This window comes from Anarrhichthys ocellatus, unplaced genomic scaffold (assembly GCF_004355925.1).
Source record: "Anarrhichthys ocellatus isolate YVR2014 unplaced genomic scaffold, GSC_Weel_1.0 scaffold9, whole genome shotgun sequence".
NCBI classification, from domain to species: Eukaryota; Metazoa; Chordata; class Actinopteri; order Perciformes; family Anarhichadidae; genus Anarrhichthys; species Anarrhichthys ocellatus.
In genome coordinates this window covers 929361-954262 of record NW_022280039.1, presented here as the reverse complement: position 1 = coordinate 954262, position 24902 = coordinate 929361, and the positions used below count along the sequence as shown (strand labels likewise).

At 40.8% G+C, this 24902-nt stretch overlaps 1 protein-coding gene across 1 annotated transcript; it reads left to right on the top strand.

Moving 5' to 3' along the window:
* Nucleotides 1-4622: 4622 nt before the first annotated feature.
* On the top strand, nt 4623-18181 carry tmem161b (transmembrane protein 161B). The gene is made up of 12 exons (XM_031849553.1): nt 4623-4857; nt 8971-9074; nt 10076-10156; nt 11534-11631; nt 11739-11895; nt 13195-13346; nt 13446-13506; nt 13618-13758; nt 14878-14991; nt 15918-16092; nt 17018-17114; nt 17206-18181. Exons 1-12 carry the CDS (start codon nt 4855-4857, stop codon nt 17502-17504), a joined length of 1482 nt encoding a protein of 493 aa, XP_031705413.1. The 5' UTR covers nt 4623-4854; the 3' UTR covers nt 17505-18181.
* The last annotated feature ends 6721 nt before the right edge of the window (nt 18182-24902 follow it).

Sequence of the window (24902 nt, the reverse complement as noted above, 5' to 3'; positions counted from 1 at the left end):
CGATATAAATCAGTCTTCAATTGGGGGGGGGGGGTCTGCATTAATATCTTCTGGTGCTGCAATGGCGCTCTGTAGTGTTTTCCTGTGACTTCGACAGACAATAGAGTTTATAGCAGGAAATGAAATATGCAGTAAAAAAGACAAAAATACTGTTAAACGAGCCATGGCGACACCCATCCGAACACTTTTACAATTAATTGATTTTGTGGATTGCAGAGAGGTGGTAACTGCCGGTAAGCTAATGCGATGTCGAGCACACCACTGTGCTTTATGTTGCATTCGTAGTTTGTTGACTTTCTATGTGTGAAACATAGAAGATGAAAAAAAACAACCTTTGGTGTACATGGTTCATCTGACCTAATGGATAACCACAGAACCCAACTCAATTAAAAAAAGATATCGGTTGCAAATTTTGGCACATCTTAAAATCATAAACTCTGCCAGTGTAAAGTTGAGAATTTATAAGAATAAAGAGCATAAAAGTTTCAATGTCACACTTAACAAAAGTGAAATTTACATATTCGTTCATTGTTGTATCTTAACATGGCCTGGTAGCTTTGGATACTATGAATATGAAATATCAAAATCCTTGAACAATTAAGGAGAGGCCCAAAAAGAGATATAATTCTTCAGTCTGAACAGATTCATATCATGGTTTACAAAGAGAAAGCCCCAGAATATAATTGTGATTTTATATTGAGATTTTATTACCGAGCCAGCCTCACCGAGCATAAAATTAATTACATTTCTGTGACCATTTTATATTCATTATTATGTAAGATTGTAGTGTACCATATTATTTTTCAGTATTTTTAAAACTGATTTGATGTTACTTTTATAAAAAATCACCGATGTCAGCAATGTTGTTTATTGTTGTTATCATTATTGTTATTTTTGTTATTATGTTGCCCTCCTCCAAAGCAATTGTTCCACCTGTCCAACTACCATGCACCCAAATTTACATTTTTAACCCTAGTAATCACAATAATGTCAGCTTTTAGGCATGAAAGTATGCATATAAAAGACACTTGTGAAATATAAGGATCTTTATGCTCTCCTACCTGTTTATACATCAGCAAACATATGAAAATAATTTAGAATATAGGGATATTTTAAACATGTTTAGAAAAACAATTTCAGTCCCATGTAAGTGTAGTATGACGATGTAAGGTATTTGCAAACTAGCCTAAAGCACATCAAGAATAGAAAATATATACTCTTCCCATGACAAAAAAACTTGTATGTTGCAGAATGTCACTGAAAAAAACATGCAGATAAGTTTTGGATTAGTTGTTACTCTGCCTGCAATGTTTTCACTTTAGCTATAGCATACACTGCCTTGTTCCACCAGGATCTGTTCTTTCATCCCTCTAAAGCTGTGTAAGCTCAGACGCAGGCTAAATGAGCATGCCCACTCATGAATGTTGTTGCTAAATTACAATCCCTGATGGAAAAACCACCGAGGGAGAAGCCTTAACAAAGCCACGCGTTAGGATAGAAACGGAAGCTTTTTCTTTTCCTCAAAAAAAGACAAAATGTATGTGTTCAAGTGTTTATGAACGTCATTAATTGTAATGGGTGTACATTTTTTTTTTCCCAGTGTCCAAACAAAATACAAAGGCAATCTGCATGTGCTTCAATTTGATTTACAAAAATTAGATTGATGTATTGAAAAGGAACATTCAAAGGAGCTGCTGCTGTGTTGGATGCAAAGGCACTGTGGTGTCTGAAAATGGGATCTAATGTCAACTGTGGTTTGGATTGACATTTACATACAGTACGTTGGAGGTATTTAACAATCCGCTGCACTAAACACGGAAATCAATGAAAAATAAATAAATTACTGTTAGACATGACCTACAATCACTTCAAGTATAATTTGGTTTCTTGTTGCCGTTACATGGGCCCAATTACATATCGACACCACAAAGCAATCAAGAACAGACAATCAAATTAAATGTGTAACCAGTCAGATAAAGACACGTCTGTTGTTTGATGTGTGCAGAGCTTGACTTTGTCCAGCATTCAGTAATATAGAGAGCACACAGTAGAGTACTGCATTTGAGATAATATCATCCAGAAATAGATTGTGCATACTGGATATTTAATCCGGATACCTTCAAAACCGTCACTAAATTGTTGAACTGAAATTTGAACAGTGACTTTCTATGGTATATCTTTGCGGTTAACCAAATGTGTGTTCTGAATGCCACGTTACTCTATTTAAGCAAAAAGCTCCCGGTTTTCTGTGAAGGAACTCTACGCTGCACATAAATTATTCAGTAGTATTTGCATTTGCATTGTGATTTGCATTCGTGTAGATTACAGAGAATGGAGAAGGAGGCGCTGCACCAAAGAGAATTACATTCTGAACCAGTTTCAGTCTCACTGGTGACGAGTTGACACGGATTTTTGTTCCACTTTCCTCCTCTGCTTCGAGGTATACTGCTGAGATCTGTGACACACTTTTCAAACTGTTGTTTGATTAATAAAAGAAGGAAACGATGTTTAATGCTCACCAGCACTCACACACAAAAAGTGCTGCCATTAAAAATGAATCGTGACATTGAACAATGAGTCTATTTGATTGACTAGTCTGAGATTTTTACTGTAATATTCTCATCATCTATATTTCTATTGTAAGGCTTGTGAGTTGAACCTCAAAGGAACCAGTAGGCATGGAGGAGATGTCATCTGGATTAAACACTGGGAAAGGGTGTGAAACTCTAACAGTACACTGAAGATCCTGGCTATTATGTTTCATCTAAAAATAACAAGCCTGACTAAAAAGAACAAGACAACACTGAAATAAGAAATGAAAAAAAAAGCATGCTCCATCGAGAATACAGTTCTAAAAGCAGCAGTAATAGTGCTGAGTGTGATATGGAATACATTGAGGAGAATGTACAGTATGAGACTCCCTTCAATTATAAATGAAAAGGAAATCAGTGTGAAATATATGGAATAACCCAGATACTGAAATAAAACATCGTCAGTGTCTCTCTAGAGCCACTTTTGTGAAACAACATCCTTTTTTTTCCAAAATCATCAAGATTTCATGTGTCTTGATATAAATTAAATAAATTGTGTATTACTTTAACTTAATTGCATTCATTACTGACATCATCATCAGTAAACAGCAATATTGAGAAAGATACCTTCAAGGCCTCTGGGCTGAATTTATGTATTCTTACATGGGAAACGTGTGAGAGAGTAGATTGAGACAGCGTGGATACACACTCCTGCGGTGTGTGTGTGTGTGTGTGTGTGTGTGTGTATGTGTCTACATGCAATATGGGGCTGATATGATGCATCAAAGGGGTGGGGTAGGTCTCCCTGCAATAAGAGAGGAGGGCTTAGCCAACGTTTGCGCATGTGCAAATACAGCATAGCCCCTTTTATACCCACATGTTGATGTACAAGCCACTCTGTGTCGACAGTTGCAAGCACAAATGCAAAAGCTTGTTTACTGTGTTTGAGTGTTCAGCATTTGTTTGTGTCTGAACCATACACAGAATACAGAATATTATTCTTACACTTTTTTATTAATGTAATTAAGTTTTGACACTTGATGTGCCTAATTCTCTCCTAAATATATGAAGAACTAACATTAAATGAGAAAAGTCTCACTGTAAGCAATACCACTGACAGTAAATTCCACTGATGGTAAATTGTTGGTTAACTTTACAGATAATTCCTCACTCACGGATTTTTTATTGGGATCTTTACTCATTTATGACTTCAGTGCATTATGAAACAATGAAACAGACAAAATCTCATTTAAAGTGATGAAAAAAGTACTCAAAATGTGTACTTAATGGAAAAGTACTCCATATGCAGTACACCCTACTGCATTAAAAAAGTTTGATTTAAAGCATTTTGATTGCCTCTCAACGGCTCTCAAAGTGCCGGCTCAACGATGCACGATGCTAACAGTGCTAACTTTGGATGGTGTTATCAGCTGTATGAGTGCAGTGCAGAGCAGCGGTCGTGAGCTAACCAGTGGGGCACACTCGTACACTAACATGCACTAAACGCACGTGTGGCCGGCCTTACTATGTCAACAAAGCAAGGAGTTTTGTAATTATTAGTTGATATGCCTTTCAGCTCAGTTATTGACTTTATAGTACTCAACAACTTGAGTAGCAAAGACTGAGGGTCAAGCCTCCCTTAACAGTCACCTTGATTAAGGGTAGAAACAGCCCACAGTGCTTGATTAATTAAACAGTTGATACAGCCGCAAAGTATGATGCATGCTGCCAATAATCACATCCAGAGAGGCAGATCTACAAAAGGAGAAACTGGGAGACTGTGTTATTTGCCAAGTCGTCGGAGTGACCACTGTCCACTGCCAGTCACGTGTAGTGGTGTATCTTTTCTCTCTTCCGGTTGCGGCGGTCAAGGTCCCAATGCTTATAGTGGTCTCGTTTAATCCTATAAAAAAATACAACGTCTGTAAAATTATTAAATCAAATTAAGAATTAAAAGACATACAAGTACGTGCAATATATTCATAATCATAGTTTTTTTTATATATTTGTGAGAATGCGAATAATTTAATCCTCGTATTGCACTCTTTGTTTACAGGCATATCTGAAGACACCTTCTTACCCGGAGTTTGAGCGTGACCTCTACTGCAGTTGAAAATACTCGGTAACTGAGGTTGAATCCATTGATTTTTTTGACGATGTAACCCATCTCCGCAAGAATAAGGATGACACTTTGAATAAGAAACCCCTTCATTCTGTGCATAACCATCGCAAGAAAGGCTTATGTGCTCCTCGCCGCTTGATTTCCGACTCGGGGTGCTCAGTGTTGTTGGGGTAAAGTCCGTTTCAGCTGCACTGCATCAACATGGTGAGTATGACAGCACCTGGACCTAACGGTTTCTCACATTCCTCGCACTTCATTGATAGATGATTAGTCGCTGACATCAATTTTCATGCCGAAATTACGGTAACGTTGCTTAGCAATTGATGTTTCAGCCAATTTGTTATCGTGAGTGCAGTGTGACGTTAGCTTAGCTTGCTAGCCAGAGCAGGTACTTGTAGCCGGCTAACCAGTGTAACGCTAGCTCTTTAGCTAATGTTAGTCTAGTGATGTTAATGGTGCTTTAGATCCGTTCACTGGGTTCACTCACATACAGTGTGTTGGGGTACCTTTGCTGACATTAGAGTTTCAGGGTAACGTTAGATGTTGAAAATGAGTTTAATGCGCCAGCATGCAGTTAGCTTAACGTAGCTGGCAGGAGGATACCTTTGGGAGAAGTCAAGGTGTGCTCACCTTCACTTCAAGGGTTTCATGAAACCTGTCTGGAAAATGTTTGCATTGTGAACTTACTGAGTGAAATTGATAGTTAATTAATTAAAGCACTGTGTGTATGTCTCCTTACATTTTTTTAATGCTGGGCAAATAATTGGCACTTATGATTGATTGTATTCATCCATGCCAGTGTGCATAATAATGCCAATAATCTTCATATTTCCTCCAAAACACAGTTTGTGTCTTGAATCTCAACACACCCAGTACTAAATCTGACAATATCAACAGTAAGATGGGATGCTAGTTAACAATTTGGGGAACTCAATTATTATTTTCATGACTATTTACTAGGTGAGTGACTTTTCTTCCTATCATTCAATCATAATGTCCACATTCTGCTGAATCCCTCTGTTACAGCAGCTTGGACACACATTTCAGGCAGGTCATCTTTAAAACAAGCAGTTAACAATCTGAGTTAACGTCCTCCTGTTTATTTTAGCACCAGTGTATACAAAACTAGTGGAAGGGGTGACAAAAAAACAACCTTAAGTTACACTATATCGCAGACATGACAAACATCCAGGATGTCATCTAGTTTCTGACTACAATACAAAGCGTCAGTATAACTATGCGTATAACTATGCAGTTATACGCCAGGTTAATAATATAGATGTAATATAAATGAATAAAACCTTAAATTCTGTAACCAAACAATTAATTGTAATTTGTGTTTCTTTACAAAGTTTACATAATTTTAATCTTTAGTGTTAATGTGTCCACTCTCTGTTCCTGGTTCACAACATACCAGTAGTGCAGCTGTTATGTTCTTCACAGATCCCTCAAAGAGGAATCCAGCAAGTCACTGTTTTTTTTGTTCATTGGTTCTCTTCCTATTGTTTTTTTGGACCTTTGCACTGATTCCCACCACATTAGTCCTTCAGTATTAAAGTCTTGGATTAGCTTGTCTCCTCTCAAACACAGGTGAAGAGACTGGGGTGCATGTTTTGCGGTTTACTGTCCCTATTTTTCACATGTTAAAAAGTGGTTGCCATCAGTGGCAACCACTTTTTAACAAAGGCCAATAATTGGTTGCCAATTTCTCAAAATATTTGCCTCTGGCAACCCTTACCGTCGTTCCCTAGCCCATTCCGATACACAGTATGTCCCGTCTCTAACCACAGCTGCAATAGTTCTATTACAAAATGTTGTCTAATATTTCCACCACTCAGTAGTTGAAAAAAGTTTCAAAGGATTAAATACACCCAACAAAAGTCGAGATGAATGACACTGGAGAAGCATCGGTCAATGAGAGGTTTCACTGCTTCAAAGTTAGTTTCATGGGCAAAGTAGGAGTGAGGTGTTTGAGCTCTTAAAGATGGTGGTTATCACTGCAGCGCCGACTCTCTACCCCCTGCAGATTTCATTTGGTTTTTGTGTGGAGGGGGTCAAACGGACTTGGAAAGATAAGAGAGTCCATGCTGGCTCAATTTCCCCCCGGCCTGAGATCTTTGCGGGGCTCCCACAGAGAATGGTCAACATCCACCAAACTTAAGACCGTCTGCTTTTGACCTATATATATATATCGTGACCATTACTTGCCCGGTGGATGTTTTGAGTCAGAGGTTGTGTTTGGTCACGCATCACATCTTACCAAGTATAATTGCCAAATTAATGTCACCCACTCTCCCCTCTGTGACTCCAGAAGAGGTCTGGATTTTAGCTTTTGGAGCTAACCCCATGCTGAGTGTCACTGGGGGTCCCATGACCAATCCCAAATGTAGGTCTAGTGTACGGGTCATCATCTGTCCTGCCTCGGTGTCATTCACTTCCTGCTCCTGAACCCAAAGCAGTCTGACAGAGGTTTAACCGTCTCTCAGAAATACAATTACTGGTATTGTGTGCAGAGTTGTTGACTATGATGAAAGTTCGCCTGATGCTATAAGCAGGATCTATGTGAGATTAGGTTAGCATGTTAATTGCAGTGAAGCCCAAAACCAGATTTTTTTTTTTAGACAAGGCTGTTATAAGAATGAGCTGAAATCACAAGTAAAGATGCTGAAGGCTTTACTAACAAAACAGGGGTGATGGTGCAAAAATCAATTCAAGTGGAAGATTAGCAAACCTGAGAATACTCAGCTGGGGCATTGTATTCAGGAGAGGCTCAGTTAAAAAAGAACGACACACACTATGAACATGAACAGTATCCTTCATGCTTCCCAGGACAGGCCAAGCACCCGCTAGATGAGGGTCTGACCCAGAGGGCACATTTTAAGAATCTGCATGTTAGCAGAGTCTGTATTGTACTGTTTTTTAAGAGTTTGAGTCCTGAATTAGTTTCCTTTTCTATACCAAATGTTCAACTATTCTTAAATTGCCACCAAAGCACACATTAGGCTAAGTGAATTTATCATTTTAATGAGCCGTTCATGGTGAATGTAGGCTCTATTGAGCAGAGTCAGGGGAGGGAGGTTTTGTTTAGCCAAATATATTGATGTGTAAACAGAATGTTGACAAAACAGAGAAGGCTGCAGGACTCATTGCTTTTATATTCAGGTGATGAGTTTGCAAGAGTAGATTAACGTGTACGTGCCCAGGTGCTATAGAAGATATAAAGACGTAAGACTGACGGAAAAAAAGGAAATATTTAAATGGGGAAAAGTTAGCTAATTGGTTCTCTTTGCTCAAGTGTCTGCAGGCACAGATATCAATGATTCCTAATGATTGCTAAAAGGACAAACGTACTCACAGACCTTACCTACAGTGAAAGGATGAAAGCGCAGCATGGTGGAAATGATTCTGGCCTCTTAAGCCTAAGTGAATATTGATCTCAGTGTGCCGGGTTGATATTGAGCTCGTCATGTTGCTAAATCTTTGGGTCCCTACCGCAGCAGCGCTGGCTGTTCATTCTCCTGTCACATTGTGACAGATGTTGCAGACAGAATGTAGTTTAGTGAACATTGTGTTTACACCACTGCATTTACTCAAATTACAGTAGTTGGTGAGTTAACGATTTAAATCCCTTATTATCAAAATTCGGGTGTTAAAAATTGTTGTAATACATATGTTATCTATGTAAATGTGGCAATATATTAATATATGTATATGAAAATAAGTGATTTGAGGAATCTAACGAGGTTGTTGTTATTATTGTTGTTGACTGAACAATAACACAGAGTGCACTCTCTGTTTACAGTAAAGTTAAGGTCATTCTGTGTCGGAGCGCTAGCTCTTAATCAAGATTATGGAGCCTAATCTTTCAACAACTTTCCCTCCCACAGTGTTTTTAAAGAAACATGCTGTGGTCTTTCATCTAGGACAATCTAGTTCAGGCTGCATTATTAATCAAGCACCAAACACAGAAGACATAGCCATGCAGTCTTTATCATCTTTGGACTATGCATGCGTTGAGCACATTTTATGTCAATGCACAAATAGATTTGTGGACCTGATAGTCAAGCTATAGGAAAGATCAAAGGTCATGGTTACTGAGAGTATTACTACATCCTTCTCTGAGGACAATGACAATACCAACAACACAACCAACCAAGTCTATTTACAATGAGACGATTGAGACACTTTCTATGGGACGTTTGGTCGTGCTTCAAGTCCTCATAAAGCTGTACTTCATATGTGTAACTGCTTTATGGCATGTGCAATTCATATTTCGATGTGATCTTAACCCCCCCCCGGTCCTTTTTTTTTCCACAGGGTGTGATTGGTGTGCAGCTGGTGGTTACCATGGTAATGGCCAGTGTAATTCAGAAAATCATACCTCATTATTCCTTCGCGAGATGGCTACTGTGCAGTGGCAGGTGAGGAAGAGTCCCATACACGTTGTTCTGAGTGATACCGTTTTCTCGGTTGTCTTGTGAGAAGTTAATTTGAATTTGAAAGCGTTCAGAACAATGAGGATCTAAACGTGAACTCAAAGAGAAGTAATCGTTAAATCATTCTGCAAAGACCAAAGGGCATCAACATGTAGGATGACCCGAGAGGACGGTGAACAAGGTTCCCTCATCTTTTCCTCTAATTTTTTTAGTAAACAACTTCTTGGAACACATTTGATAATTAATCATTTTTTCTTTTCAGGCCACTGTTTGAAACATTTTTGTGAAACTTTTGCCCGAAGCAGAAAGCCTAGAGTGTCCCTCCAGAATATTTAGTAATTAATTTCCATGTACATAAATGAATGTACAAGGGGACAACGAGCTGTGCTCCTTCTGTCCTCCTCTAGCATGCAGAGTGCTTCTTAGGATGCTCTGACTAGAGGGTTCCTAAAGTTAAGGAGTGTGTCGACACGCTTCCAATGGATGCTCTTAAATTAGCTCCTATTTCCAGCCACACGACCTTGCCGTTGTAAAGCCTCTCACAAGTGCTTTTTTTAGATATGTATCGGAGTCGCTGATATTAAGTAAAGCTCTGAGAAATATCTTGTTTATTGTCTGTGTTGTGTGGGAGTTAATTAGCTGTTACAAATGTAGACTTTGGGTCATGTTATGTTCATAGAATAAAGACTCAATGTGACTGAAAAGCACATTTTCAATGATGTTTAAGTAAGTGAAGTGCACGGACAAATGTATACAAACATATCTGTTATGTCAAAATCACTTCTACCTGCTATTTCCATACTTCAGAATCAATATGATTTATATTGTATATTATAATTGTTGCATAGTAGGACAACAAATCTAGCGTGTGTGTGTGTGTGTGTTTTCTCTTTGAAAAATGTGCTTTATAGTGTCCTCTTTTCAGTCTTTCCGTCTGTCCACGTCCCAGCCTGAATCCATATCTCTCTCCTTCTCTTTGTTCACAGTCTGCGGTGGTATCAGCACCCTACGGAAGATGAGTTGAGGAGCTTAGCTGGGAAACAAAAAGGACAGAAGAAGAAAGACAGGTAGGTGTGTGTGTGGGGGGGAAATGAAGACGGGCTATTGTTTTTGAGTTGGGGGAAATGCATGCAGTGGCACACAGAAGGTACAAAAGGCACCCCTTTCATCAGAGAGGAGAGAGAAGATGAGAAGCAGCCTTTTGAGATGGATGGAGAGCACAGGCATGTCGGCAAACAGATGACGCTGATGTGTTTATGTGGCTCATTTAAGGCCCGTTTGAAGTGAGGAGGCAGACGTCTGTTTTTGTTGTTTTGGCTCTTCGTCGAGGCTCAGAGCAACCGGGCTTAGAAGTGTCCCCGTCTGGTGGATGTGAGGAAAGTTGGTCCTGTTTTTGGAGCCATTACTATCGGGCTATTTTAGGGGATGACACTTTAAAAGGATTGCATCTTCTCCGAAGTCAACGTTTCCCCCAAACAGTGTTATGTCTTCAAAGTGGTCCGATGTCAAGCTTTGATTCTGGAAGATGAGTTTCCATCAAGACTACTTTGCAATTCAAAAAACACTACTATTAGATTTTTAAGGCTGCAGGTGGAAGTTGAACCATATGTTGAACATGTGAATTAAGTGCCGTTTCTTTTGTACTCTCCTTTTTTTTTTTTTTTTAAGTGTGAATTTAAATTCAAGTCTCAACAGAAAGTTAATCCTCACTGTTCCTCGCTGTGTCCAGCTTCTAGCCTAGCGGTGTTGTGGCGCAGTCCTTTCTCTGACCCTGTATGAGGCGGGTCAAGGCGCTCTAGCGCCACATGTTCAGTAATCCCTTAAAGAAAAAGATGGACCACTGTCCCTTTGCCAGCTCGTGCCATGCAGCTCCGTTCCCTTTGTTAAACGGCTGACTCCCACAGTCGGGGGGGGGGGGGGTGATGCTGAGCCCCCTTTCTTCTTCCTGTCAGGTGCCTCACAGATGAAACCTGTCCAGGGCATGTTTGGGCCGAGAGTCTTACAGTGGCATTGTCCTGTGAGTCCAGGGCGCACACAGGGCTGAACAAACAAAGCACAGAACTGAGGAGGCCCAGCAGACAGCTAGAGCCTAAAGAACAGCTCTCCATTTGCCTGCTGTTAGCGATTTAGCGCTGCTTGCTGTGTGTATTGCAGCCCCACACTCCCCCCTGGTCATGGAAGAGTCCAGTTATATCAATACTAATAAAAAGTAACTCTGCCAACTATTAACATTGGATGCCAGAGCTGCATTGAGTGCAGAATAGGTGGACCGGCTGCCTCTTATCAATTGAAAAAAAGGCAAGATGAGACAAAAAGTGCCCCGACTTACTGTAATTATGTATTAAATAATGTGTATTTCTTCACAGGGTAAAAATTCAGTTTGCTTGCATTTTGGAGTTGCTTGTTTCTGCTCTCCTGATCCTCGTTGTTTTGCATATCTCTAGGAAGTACAACGGTCACATAGACAATAAGTCTCTAACCGTGCCCAAGGACATAGATCTGCAACTGGAGACGAAATGCATCGCAGAAGTCGACACATTAGGTATGAATGTCTAATGAATATAGTTTAAACATTACTTTTCAATCACACATAACTTTTGCATGAACGTTGCTGTGTATATTATTAAAATATACTCTCTATGCCCCCAGCATTGCACTACTTCCCAGAGTTCCAGTGGCTGGTGGATTTCACCGTAGCGGCGACTGTGGTCTATTTGATAACCGAGCTCTACTACAGCGTGGCTCAGCCATCGGGAGAGATGAACATCAGTGTGGTCTGGAGCCTGCTAGTACTCGCTTTTGTCCTGTATCCTTCCATCAGTTAATCTTTAGATCCTGGTCAGCCTTTGTTTAAAATCAGAATCCTAACTCTCATCACTGTGTTGGTGTAAATTGTGGAGCATATTTACGCTGTACATTTGTGTCGGTGGGTTGGCAACATTTAAGGTTTCAGCTGAACAAATGTATTTTCGATGGACTCTTCTCTGCACATCATTATTTTTCACTTTACATTCTTCTCCGCCGTCCAATGTATATATATATGTCACAAGTTAACATCTCTTCGTCTATAAGAGAGCAAATAATTCCAGCTTGATTGTGTGGATGCAGCAGTGGCGGAGAGAGACTATAAAATGACTGCTCGAGCTCCTCGGGGCTTTACTGCCGGCACCTTTATCCTCCACAGCTACCTGATGGTTTGCTGCACTGAATGCTGGTTAAATGATATGCATTATCCTTGCCACCAACCATAGGGATCAATCTTTCCGGTGCTCGCGGTCGGCTGACCGTGGTCAGATGGTGTGTCATTTCCTGCCTACGTCGGGGGATTTGGAGGCCCCATTTTCGCAGCTCAACAGCCCGATATTGCTCGGGGGGGGAAAGGACAGACGGATGAAATAGCACGATGAAGATGAGGGAATCGGTTCGCTCAATATAAGTGTTAATGGGACGCTTGATTTCAGTTTTCCTGTTTCAGCTCTGGTGATTAAGGCACTCTGCTGCCTTAACCTTCACTGATTACCCCGGAGCAGCGTGCTCTTCAGGTATCTGCATCTAATGGCTTATCCCCCCCTTGTTTACGGAAATGTATAAATGTTACTTCATATCCTCATCTTTTGGCCAATGTTTATATTTATTGTGGCCCACCACATGATGGCTCAAACACCTCTTTTCAACCTCGTGCTGGCTTGAACTTGTCTTGTGAGTGTTTATACAGCTGTCTTCACAGTGCTGAATAGACGGGGTTAGGGGCTGGGAAGAAAGAGAAGACTTCACTGAATTGAATACCATTCTTGAAATGGAATAAAAGAGAGTGAAAAATTGGCATTCTGTCACCTGAAACTGAAACTTTCATCTCCATGTCAAACAAAGTTGGCGTTCGAATCACGCTCTGTCCTTACAGCTTTGACGGGGGGGCAGAGTAACATATTATTACGTCCTCGATGGCACGTATTGGAGCCAGAGACCCTCACATTGTGTTTGTGTGACATTTAGGGGTTGAGGGTTTACACGGCCTGCAAGAACGCACAAACTCGGTGTACTTGTGTAAAGACATATTTCTGTTTCCCTTGTCTGGAGATGTCTTTCCTTGACTGTGTCCCCACAGTAAGACCCTTTTCTCGCTGACAGCCCACTACTTCAAGCTGGAGGAAGGAGGCGAGCGTTCGCTCTGCATTACTTTTGCTTTCTTCTTCTTTGTCAAAGCCATGGCCATTCTCATCATCACTGAAAACTACCTGGAGTTTGGTCTGGAGACGGGTGAGTGCTCCACTGTGTTAATACTTTTGGCCCCAGTGAGTGAGTGAGTGAGTGAGTGAGTCTGTCTGAAAGATTTATTCACTTTTTTTTTTTTTTTAGGTTTTGCAAACTTCTCTGACAGTGCTTTACAGTTTCTGGAGCACCAGGGCTTAGAGTCCCAGTAAGTACAAAATCTGTATTCTCATAACAATAGCAAACTATTTTTGCTTTCATGAATTCTTTATGACTCATGCATCTACAGGGGTATCTCACTCTGGTTTCTCTTTCACAGGGGTCCCATATCCAAACTCACCTTCAAGCTGATCCTGGCCCTGCTTTGCTCCCTGATTGGAGCGTTTCTAACTTTCCCTGGTCTACGATTGGCCCAGATGCACCTAGATGCTCTCAATCTGACCACAGGCAAATTTACACAGTGAGTCCACTCCAGTAGTTGTCTTCACGCGTGTGTTTTTTCCATTGAAAACATTTGATGTTATCCTTAATAATAAGGATGTAAACAGTTAAGAAACTCTTTGTTGAAATGCAACCTTTATGATTAGCTCCTGGTCAGGAAAAACAGTGATGTGCTTTGTTTTTCTGCTTTTGCTTCTATGTTTTACAGCTGCTCTTGTGGCACTATTTCTAGGCTCAGCCCTCAGTGTGTTTAACCTCACTCATTTTCAGTGGTATTTTAGGTTACCCCATAGGGTAACCTAACAGGAAAAACCCCATACAACTTGCTTTTCAGCTCACATAAATGAAGAACAGTTCATTGGAATATACATGTCTAGAATGATAAAACGTCAGGATAGTCTGCTATATCTTTGATTTTAGTCTTAAGTAATACACAAGGTGTTCAAACTGTACCCACATACCGAACTGTCCTTTTCTTGGAGTACCAAGAAGCCGAATATCGTGCAGCTGTACTTGTCTCCTCCTATTCAGAGTGTGTCAGATACGAGAGAGAGCACCCTGTGAGTCAGATGAAGGCTTCCTCAGTTAGGCCAGGTTTCTATTTCAGAACCGACTGGGTGGCGTGTCTATGACCACGATAGGGGTGCAGAGCAGGGAGCACGTCACATCTAGATAATCCACTTTGGCATTGCAGACTCTCCAAAATGGCCTCCTCTTCCATTCCCCCCTCTTAACTGTCCTGAGCTTACACCCTCAGACACTGTCACTAGCAGGGATTATCTCCAAGCCCTCCGAAATCTGTGCCGTGGTTATCTTCTCACCCCTGTCATGGATAGCATGGACCTTATTTCTCATTATGTTAACTTCAAATTGAGGTTTAAAAGCAAAGACTTCAGTGAGCTAGTCCCCCCCCGCCCTCCCCCCCTTATTCTTAGCAAGTATGTATATATTTATCAATCACTCTTTGGGTTTCCTTCCGTGGTCAGATATTTTCGTGATTATCAGAGGTCTTATGGGACACTGACTGTACAGTTACAGTCAGTGTCCCATAAGACCTCTGATAGTCAGTGGTTTATAGTGTTTAGCATCATCATTGGTTTAACTGGGCATCTTCTCCCTCACCTCCCTTTTTCTCTAGGACTCTGCTTCATATCAACTTCCTGTCCCCTCTTATCATGGTCCTGCTGTGGGTGAAGCCCCTTACCAAGGACTACATAATGAACCCCACTCTGGAAAAGGAGAGTGTGCCTTTGTAAGTAATTATCTGGTTCCAACAATCCTTTTAAATGTCTGGTCCAGATATACATGCCTCAGCAGCTGATGTTGTCATTCTGGCACATAACTTGTACTCGCTGCATTTGATTTGCACTCAAAGGCGAACTCATTTGCGGATACGATAATTTACCTTCTTGTTGTTGAGTTCACTATTTGTAAACTTTCAAGTAACTAAATTACTTTAATGCTTCTTGAGGCTTTATAGCTCATGCATGAGATTGCTGAAACATTTCTTTTGCAAACAAAACTGTGCTGAAGGTGAACCGTTGTTTGAGCCGTACTTGGTAGGCAAGCCAGTGGGACTCGCTTGATATCTAGCGAGCTAATTACCTGCCATTCAAACAAGAGGGATGGGACAACCTCGGCACGCTGGCAAAATACAAGTAATTGTGGCTTTTGTTGTGGAAACAATGTAAGCAATGCAATGGCAGTTATGAAAATGGAATTGTTCAACGAGATAAGGAATGTATTCAGCTCGTAGATGAAGTGACAATACACACGTTGTCTACGTGGGTTCAAATTGGACTATAAACAAATTACCTCAGGGAAAGCTCTGTAGTGTGTCTCTAACCGCTGTCATTTGTTGGCTAGCTATTCATTCTAAGACGGCCTCTTTCATTTGTTGCGAGTTTGAATTCTGTCATGTGTCAACCTAAAAATGACTGATTCCATCAAGGTCCGCCATGATGAAGCCCCTTTTCACCTTTTCTACCTCTCATTTTCCCCCTCTTTTACTGTCTGTTGTGAGTTGTCTATGACTCCTTTGCTGTCATTCCCTGTTGTAGTTTCTGCATACGATCCACATGATGGAGCAGAAACGTGATGTGTTGAGTTCTCAACCCACCGTCACGCCTTCATCACGTGTCCTCTGTTGCTCACTCCCTGTCTTTCTATTTATACAAGGATGACCGAGGACACGTTTGATACGTTGCGGTTGTGGGTCATCATACTGATGTGTATGCTCCGGCTCGCTATGATGAGACATCATCTTCAGGCCTACCTCAACCTGGCCCAGAAGGGCGTGGACCAGATGAAGAAGGAGGCGGGACGGATAAGTACCGTCGACCTGCAGAAAATGGTGATTAAGATAAAAGACGTGATGGTCCTTAATATATCCGTCTGCAATTCTGCGTCAATTTAGAAATGCGAAATGATGACTTTATCCCATTAAACACATGCTGTTGGAGTGGATTAAGAGACAGGGCAATGTTATGATGCGTAGTTATCGCCTGCATGAAGCCACCCTGCTGGTTCTGCAGACATTTAGGAGTGAGGCAATTTCCCTTTTATTAAATGCAAATCCAGACACATAGGACCCTGTCCTGTGAAATAAGGAACAGAGCACAAAACTCAGTCATCTGCCCACTGGACATTCAATATGCAGGAGGCATGCAGCCCACCTGTGGTGCACTTGGAATTGGATACATTATCAGTGAAAGTGTTGTGGCGAAACACATCAGCTCCTAAGCTGACCCACCAGATGGTTTGTGACACAGAGCCATCTGAGAAGCCGTCACTGGAAACTGTTTGGAGAAGGGCCGGCGCTTTTAACGAATATGTGGCAGATGATTGTACGAACCATCTGTCAATCAAACACTTACCATAGCCTGTCGGCATCGAGAAACGCCATCGGTGCCGTGCTTTGCTTTTCTTTCAATAAAGGAATACTCTCCACGTTCAGATATTATTATACATTTATGTCATATTTAAAATATATGGCGCAACAAAGTGTGCTTTTTAGTTTAGTTGAAAAACAGACCGATTGTGAGAGGAAATGTCTGGCAAAGTTCATAGTCATTTAAAATTCCCTTTGTTCTATAAGATATAACATTATTAATATGGATATTGGCCAGTAGAGCTGTGTTCTGCTGTATTCCTATAGTCGCTGATTGAAGAGAAACAGAAAGCAGCTGTGTGTGGTGTTAAAGCTCCGTGTCTTGCACGATACACAGTTTGTGTAAAGTGACATAGTAAAATGATTCTTCCTCTCTAATCTCACCCAGGTTGCACGTATTTTTTACTACTTGTGTGTAATCGCACTACAGTATGTGGCACCACTGGTGATGCTGCTGCACTCGACTTTGCTGCTAAAAACCTTAGGTGAGTCCTGCACTGCTCGAGAGTCTTCCAGTGTATCGCTTTGCCTTCCATAAATTCAACACGTGGTCACCCGTTGTCTCGTTTCTTACAGGTGGACACTCCTGGTGGGTCTACCCCGAAGAAGAAGACCTGCCTTGCGTCTATGACATTAACTCTGACTATGTGTCGGTGGCGGCACCAATAGCAGCCCCAACACCAGCTTCAGTGGTAGAAACGGGAGCCCGGGCGTCAGTCGCCCAGCTGTCGATGGCTCTGGGAGGCCTGCGGACTGTCTTCAGCCCTTTGCTTTTCCGGGGCCTCTTCTCCTTCTTTACTTGGTGGATTGCTGCCTGCCTCTTCTCCACCTCCCTCTTTGGCCTCTTCTACCATCAGTATCTCATGGCGGCATAGCATCGCCAACCCAGCAGTGGGCCGCTGTGTGTTCAGCCTGATCAGAAAGTACTGAGTGCGGGTAACGGAGGCCTAATGATGACTCTGGTCCTCAACTCCTCCTCCTGTCCCTTCCTTTCTCCCTCTGACCTCCTCAACGACGACTGACCGTGTCATCAGTGCTCCTGGGTCAGCTTCCAGTGCTTCCTCCACAGATGACTCTGTGAACTCTTGTCATTGTTTCTACTACGACCACGAGCTTTTTCATTTGAGAGCAAGATGTATAAACCTTGATAACTGACTAAAGTATGGGTTAGAACAATAATAACTGCTGTCAGTGGTGAATTGGCATAGTAATGAGAAATTGGTCCAGTTTGCTGTGTGAATATTGTGAGGTTAACAATTATTATTTTTTTATCTCAGATGCTGATTACTATTAATTTTACGGATTTAATGGCAGTTGTGCTCAAATCCACCAATGTCGGGATATTAATTAATGCTCTTTGAATTGAACTCATCAACATCTTCAGAAGCATGCGGCCTCTTGCAGCTTCATGGATGTCGGTCAGATCACATTTCAGAAGCTCTTCTATGTTCTGTGGCTTCTTTAAACTTGTATTGTCAGTAATAAATGACATCACAGAACTCCAGGAAACACCTCTGGGTTACGCTGCATGACTGGATACATGCTGTTAAATTGGTCGGTAGGCCTACTTCTGACATAGGAGGTGAATACCATGTGTATATGCATTGTAAAGGATATACATTTAGGTCATTGCGTCTGGAGATGTTCATGGAGGTGAATGTGTGACTGCATATCAGCCTAAAATCACCTTGTTTTTTTCTTTGTGTTTTTCTAACTTTTGGGGGAAACTAATAACTGCTGTACTTGTGCCCCGTGTCTGTCTTTTGATCAAAACTTTCACATATGTGTAAAATGTTACTACATTCCATTGCCTCAGACCACAAAGGACTTCTGAAATAGTCTTAAAATGTGGCGGCGAGGACCAGCACGTCTGTTAGTCGGAGCAGGAGGGAGGAAGTCTGTGGATACTCGGAGAATGGCTGTCAGCTAAACGGGTCAGAGACTGGACGACAGAAGAAGAGAAAGAGGAGTTGTTCAACATCTCATTGACTTGAAGCGGATGTATTTTTAAATGTTAAATCTGCGTCGTAACCTCCCTGGGTTTAACTGAGCCATTTAAGAAGCTGTGAGAGTTTAAAGCTCTTTCTTTGAGCAGCAGAGGTGATTTAAAGGGAGGACAGCACTGAGGGCTTAGTGAAGGTGTGTGCTTGTGTCCGTGTGTCTGTCTGCATGTGTAGGATCTCTGCTGTAATCTGAACGGGCATTTTGATCAAAAGGAGATGATGTCAACTACTGTGGATGAGCGACAGCCTTTATGTTCCGCTTTCCTTTTTCTAGCTTCTACCCATCCGTTGCTTTTGAACTCTTTTCAGAACCATTTCTTGTTTTGTTTTTTTAATCTTTTTCTGACGGATCAAATTTTGAATTTGTAAAAGTTCTGATTTTTAAAATGGTGCCAAGTGAGTCTGTTCCCCTGTCCCAATGGCTAAAGACTCTGTGTTTGCTCGTGTTTGAAACTATAACCGTACTACTACTTTGCAGCCTTCTGTTTTCTGTAGATCCATCATAATAATTAGGGGATCACAAGCCCTGCTTCACAGCGAGACATAATCCATTAGTGTCTTTGCCTGCTGTAATTCTTTGGAGGGTAAACGTGCGCAGAAACGGCCAATATGATTGTCCAGTCCATTCAGGAATGTAGGCTACGTGGTGCCAGACAAATTGCACATCACACAATCTTGTGGTACCGTGGTATTTCATTCTGTCATTTTTGTGTCATAGAGCTGTAATTTATGAAATCCAGCTTCTGGGTTTGTACAAAACACATCAAGCAGCACCGTGTCACCCGTCTCAGCTTCTGTTTCAAATGATGGGGAATATGCACATAATGAATGTATCGATCCTGCCTGATTTCTAGATTGTTTTCAGGAAAATTATTTGTATGCTGACCAGATTTAACCCCCCTCCATCCCCGGTACTTCCTGAACTCTTAACTATCTGTGAAGTCTACCTTTCAAACTAAATCTAATTTGTCCGAATGACTACTTTCATTGATTGATTGATCTTTGTTCTTGTATTTATTACACATGCCGAGGCGTGTGAACATTTCTAATTTTAACATCAAACACTTTATTTTGTTATTGGAGTGCATGATGGCTTAAATCAGTTTTTTTTTTGTTTGTTTTTTTTAAATGTGTTTGGCCAATCAGTTGCAGATGAACCTTTCTTCAATGGTCTGATCTTTTAAGAAGTAGCAGAGTTACTCTCAGAACTCAGAGGCCTGATGAGGCAATGCTTCTTCTGTTTGTTACCATTGTAAGTGTTAAGTAACTTACACACATTGTTCTTTCATGTATTTATTTCTGCTTTAGATTGTGTCTTAAATAAATTATGTTCTTTACTATGTCCTCTTTTTTTATTGTATCTTCATGCTCTGGATCAGTGGCTCACTGGCTTCATATGAAGCCTCAGAAGTATTACAGGAAGGTTCATTTACAGAGCTGCATTTGTATTTGCTGTGAACTATACTGGATGTGTGGGCATTTGTTTTTAGCGTCGAATGAACAGCTCATAATTGGGTCAGCTGACAGCCCGAAACAGTACATATATCAATATTCACTTTTGTGATTTTTATAAAGTACAAAAATGACAGTATTATAAGTTTGGTGATACTCTGGCTCATACAAGACTAACGGCTTCAGAAATGATGCCTCACCAAAGACTCTTTGCTAACTAGTTCACTGACTGTCTCTCCTGTTAAATCTCATTCTCTCATTTCCTCCAAATCGATCCAACAGGATAAAAAGTCATTTGTTTTTTCTGGAACAATAAGCTAAATATTTGGCATTGTGTCTGTGTTGCAAAATTGTTGACCTGTTTTAACTCTTTCTGTGCTTCGAATTATATATATATGTATATATATATATATATATATATATAGAGAGGCTTTTACTGCAGAGCTGCTTTTTGTGGCATGGCCTTGAATTCATGCTTGAATGTGCTTGAAGGAAATTAAGATATGCCCTATATTCAAATTCACATGTTGGACCCGGGGTTACAAAATAGTTCCACACCGATGTCTCTTTCGTTAAACCTTAAAGTGCTTTATTCTCTAATAGGAGAATATGAGCACATAGGATCCTATTAAGCTTTTCTCTGCATTTACACTGGCTCCTTTTTGGGTCTCCAAGGTCTCAGGCAAGATATTAAAAGTTGAACGATATTAAAATGTTAAGCATGTCTGCTTCAGCTGCTTAAGTTAATACAGCAGCTTGTTCTGTCCACATATGCAGGTGTGTTTGTATTATTCTGAGATCAATTTGTCATCATTTCTAATTGTGTAAGAGGTGATTTCATAATGCGTTGTAGCCACAGACTGCACGTCTTTAATTAGATGTAGTATATTGGTGTATGGCTCGATCCTTGTCATACCAGCTGGATCATCACTGGAAAGTGATCTCTAGAGAGAGTGGCAACTCTGTCAATGCAAGCCATTCTCTGGGAATAGCATCGGGCCGGTTAATACAGGCCTCGAGTGCCATTGTCCACATGAGCGGGAAAACTGGGCCGATGCATTCATTCGTAGGTAGACGGATCAATAAGACGGCTTCCAAAACAAACCAGTGGAGAGGTTCCTTTATTCCCCTTGAGTGGGGTCCATTCACCGAGGTCCCTTCTCCGTAGAGTGGCGTGGAGCTCCGCTTCAGGGAGGGGAACCGAGACCCCCACTCCTCCATCCACAACACAGCCAGAAGAACTGAGAAGCTTCTGGAGGGCTGACGCTATAATGGTGTGCTTGGTGATCCCACCCTCGTGTCGGTTTTAAAAGGCAGCAGCCGTACTTCATGGCTGACCTTGTGTGGTGAACGGCCTAAAAGGAAGGAAACACTTTACATGGCTTGAGCTCCTCTGACCTGTTCTTTCTTCATACTTTTTTTTTTTTTTTTTTTTTTACCTTCTTTCCAATAATACCTTCAAAATATGACAAAGATTAGAAAAGCAGGCCCCCTGCTGAATTGAGTGCCAGTTACAGATTGGTTGATTGAGATTAGCATTTAGCACCTTAAATGCAACACATGCAATTATCATCTTTTCATTACCATGGCAACAGCTGTAGCGCAAAACATTTAAGTGTCTTCAGCTAAACTGAGATTTCAGAACAAAAGGAGATCGTAGTTATTACGTTTATTCAGCAAAATTGTTTATTAATTCCACAAAGCAGCATAAAACATTAAAAAAGGGAGAGATGTGAAAAGTGTTCAAGTGTTTTATTGTATTGAGACATACATATAATACATATTATACATATTATACACAGTAGAAAATACAAGTTGGGATTTTATTTGAATCATAGACAAATATACAAGTGTACCATACAGTGTTCTATGCATCTCGGTTTCTCTGTATTAGTTCACAAGGAGCATAATATACATTACATACATCGTAATACACAGAAAGCTAAGGTACATTCACATATACATTTATGTGGAGGGCAAATTTAATTTTTAGTTTAGTCCTCTGACACACACACACACTAATGCTAACCCATTCCTCACTCCCATCCACACATATAGGAAATATGGTTCACCTCTGTGTATTATTACCTAATTGAGTTAAACATTCAGCAGTTACTCGTGCAAAGCAGGGAAAAGAAAACAGATTCTTGCCAAGTAAAGTACATTTAAATCTCCTCATGGTTAAGATTTGAGCTCCACTGCCTCGTGCTGGAAATATGAAATGGCTGACTGCCCTCGTGGTAATCACCGCTGCTCTTACATTCATTCATCTCCAGATCAACGTTGTTCCTTTTTTGGTTTCCATGCTTCATCAGCAGCCCCTCTGATTGACAATATACCACAGACAAACTGCTACAGTATAAATCAAAGTGTAATTGTGTGTGTGTGTGTGTGTGTGTGTGTGTGTGTGTGTGTGTGTGTGTGTGTCTTTAATGCTTAATGTAAACCAACAGTGACTTTTCATCGCTTTTTTTAAGTTCAATATTTGGTTTTATTCTTATTTTTTAAATACTATTGTGAATTAAATCCTACTGTACATGTCTCCTTCACAATAGCAACCAACAGAGTGGACTGCCCCCTAGTGCCACCTACTGAGTGTGACAGTGTGTGGAGGGGGAAGGGAGAGAGACCCTGCTTGCTGTGAGCATTAGCAAAATGCCAGCTTTTCAGTGCCATCCAATCAGAGAGCACCTTGGTAACACGTTCACACATCCAGTGGAACTAGGTGACGAATGCAAATGCTCCAAGATCAAGGTTTCTCCTTGGCAATGGTGCGGCACTTGTTTCTCTCCTTTCATGTCCGAATGATGATGGTAATAATAAGAGGGGAGGACAGGCCTCAGATTGAGCCAAAGGGGGAACGAGCATCGATGAGATCTTTGATATGGAATGCTGCATCACATGATATTAGTGTCATTCACGGAGCACTTTGACTGACAGTTCATTAGAAAAAAAATTGTGAGAATTGCACCATTGTCCTCATCCATTTTTTATGTTTCAATTGCTGACACTTTGATGCACTTTGGTGAATGTGGTGCTCAAAGGACAAAAGAGCTGCAGCCTGCACCACATTTTTATTTGCAGGGTTTTGTCAGTTCCATACCAAAGAAAGAATTAATACAGTAACAAACATATTTTTATTATCACCTCCTTTGTGGTTCTACTCTCGAGCAAATACACCTATACAGTATAAAGATACATACACTCTCACAACAGCACCTGCATCATTTTGCTTCAGGGATCCTGTTGTTCTGCGTGCCTCAAGTCCAACAGACTTCATTAGCGGCGTTATATTTTATTAGGCTGATGATGCACATTGCATTCACGGAGCACTTCAACCCCAAATTGCTATATATGTCCTAATTAAGTCAATGTAGCTCTGCGCTGTTTTCAGGAAATGTAAAACTGATTGGAAAGAAAAGGTGGCACATTCGCAACATTAGTCTGTATAAAGGGAGACATTTCTGTCAGTTATCTGGTACCAGAGACGGTTCATTGCTTGTACCTTATAAATACCATCAATGGTTTCTGCATATTTGTGAAGACTTCCCTTAGAGGTAAGTTGTGATGATGCTGATATACATGCAGTATGTAGTGATACTTAATTTGGAAGATAGAAGAAAAAATAGACATGTTTAAAAATTATTTAAAAACATGCACACACACACATAAATAGTATATCATCTGATCATGTCTTGGGTTTGTTCAGGTAATTGTTTACACTGGGATCCCCAGTCTGTTAGATTTGACTTGGTAAAGAGAAAAATGTATTCATCATACTATGTATATGTTCAGAATTGTATTTTCTTGCAAACATACATGCATCTAAAACAACATTTAGCAAGAATGTGTATTTTTTATGAGATGAGATTATGAGATGAAAACCAAAATAAGCAACTTTGTTCATGTGGTAATAGGAAGCCAAATTCAGAAACTAAAAAAACGAAAATAATTGTACTTCAGGTGATTTTCATAAAATAAGTAATCTTGTCAATCCTTGTTCAGAGAGTTAATTTATCGTTTGATCCTGTTTGTCTGTGAGAAGGTCATGTTGCTCCAAGCGACCCTTGACCCCTTGCTGTGACCTGCTGCCAACCACCGAGGAGGGAAACAAGTCCTTTTAGAGGAGTCCCGAGGGGAAACTGGCCCCTGGACACAAGGGCCCCCAGCTTCTCTTGGTGCAGAAACACACGCGTACTGTAGCTCCAGAATCTTTCACCAATACTACACTGTCTGCTGGGGAGACATGGAAGTGAAGGTAAAAAGAGAAATAGATGTTTGTGACTGAGACATGGAATACATATTTATGCTGTATATGCATCAAGAGTGGATGTTTTTGCAAAAGACATGTGCAAAATGAAGTTTTTTCACTTTTTTTTTAAAGCCAGCTCCATATACACTCAGGAGACTTTGGGGGGGGGGGGGTTGAAAAGTTAACTTTTTTTTCACCCTGCAATATTTCACTCAAGAACATGAAGAAGGAGCAGCTATAGAGAAACGTAGAACACTTTCATCATTATCAATTTTGTTTCTAATACAGAATTATATTTCACTTTTAGCGCATTAGGGGGAGAGTGTAACATACAATTGCCTCAATTCCTTTTGAAGGTATTTCTTTTATTCTTCGTACAGAAAGACTATTATCTGGTAGTGGTGAATGCATATTAAGCAAGAAAAGCAACTATCATTCACCTTCTACAATGCATGGCTGTAAATTATGGCATTATCTCTGCTGGCAAAGAGGGAAGGAGAGGAGGAGGAAAGAAGGGCCGAGGTGGAAATGAGGGAGGGTGTGGAAAATTAAGAAAGGTGTGTGGA

Bases quoted from the DNA above. Each gene is read 5' to 3' on its own strand.
- tmem161b (XM_031849553.1), top strand. The intron at 10,157-11,533 runs GTAGGTGTGTGT...GCATATCTCTAG, and splicing joins GGACAGAAGAAGAAAGACAG to GAAGTACAACGGTCACATAG. The intron at 11,896-13,194 runs GTATCCTTCCAT...GTGTCCCCACAG, and splicing joins CTAGTACTCGCTTTTGTCCT to TAAGACCCTTTTCTCGCTGA.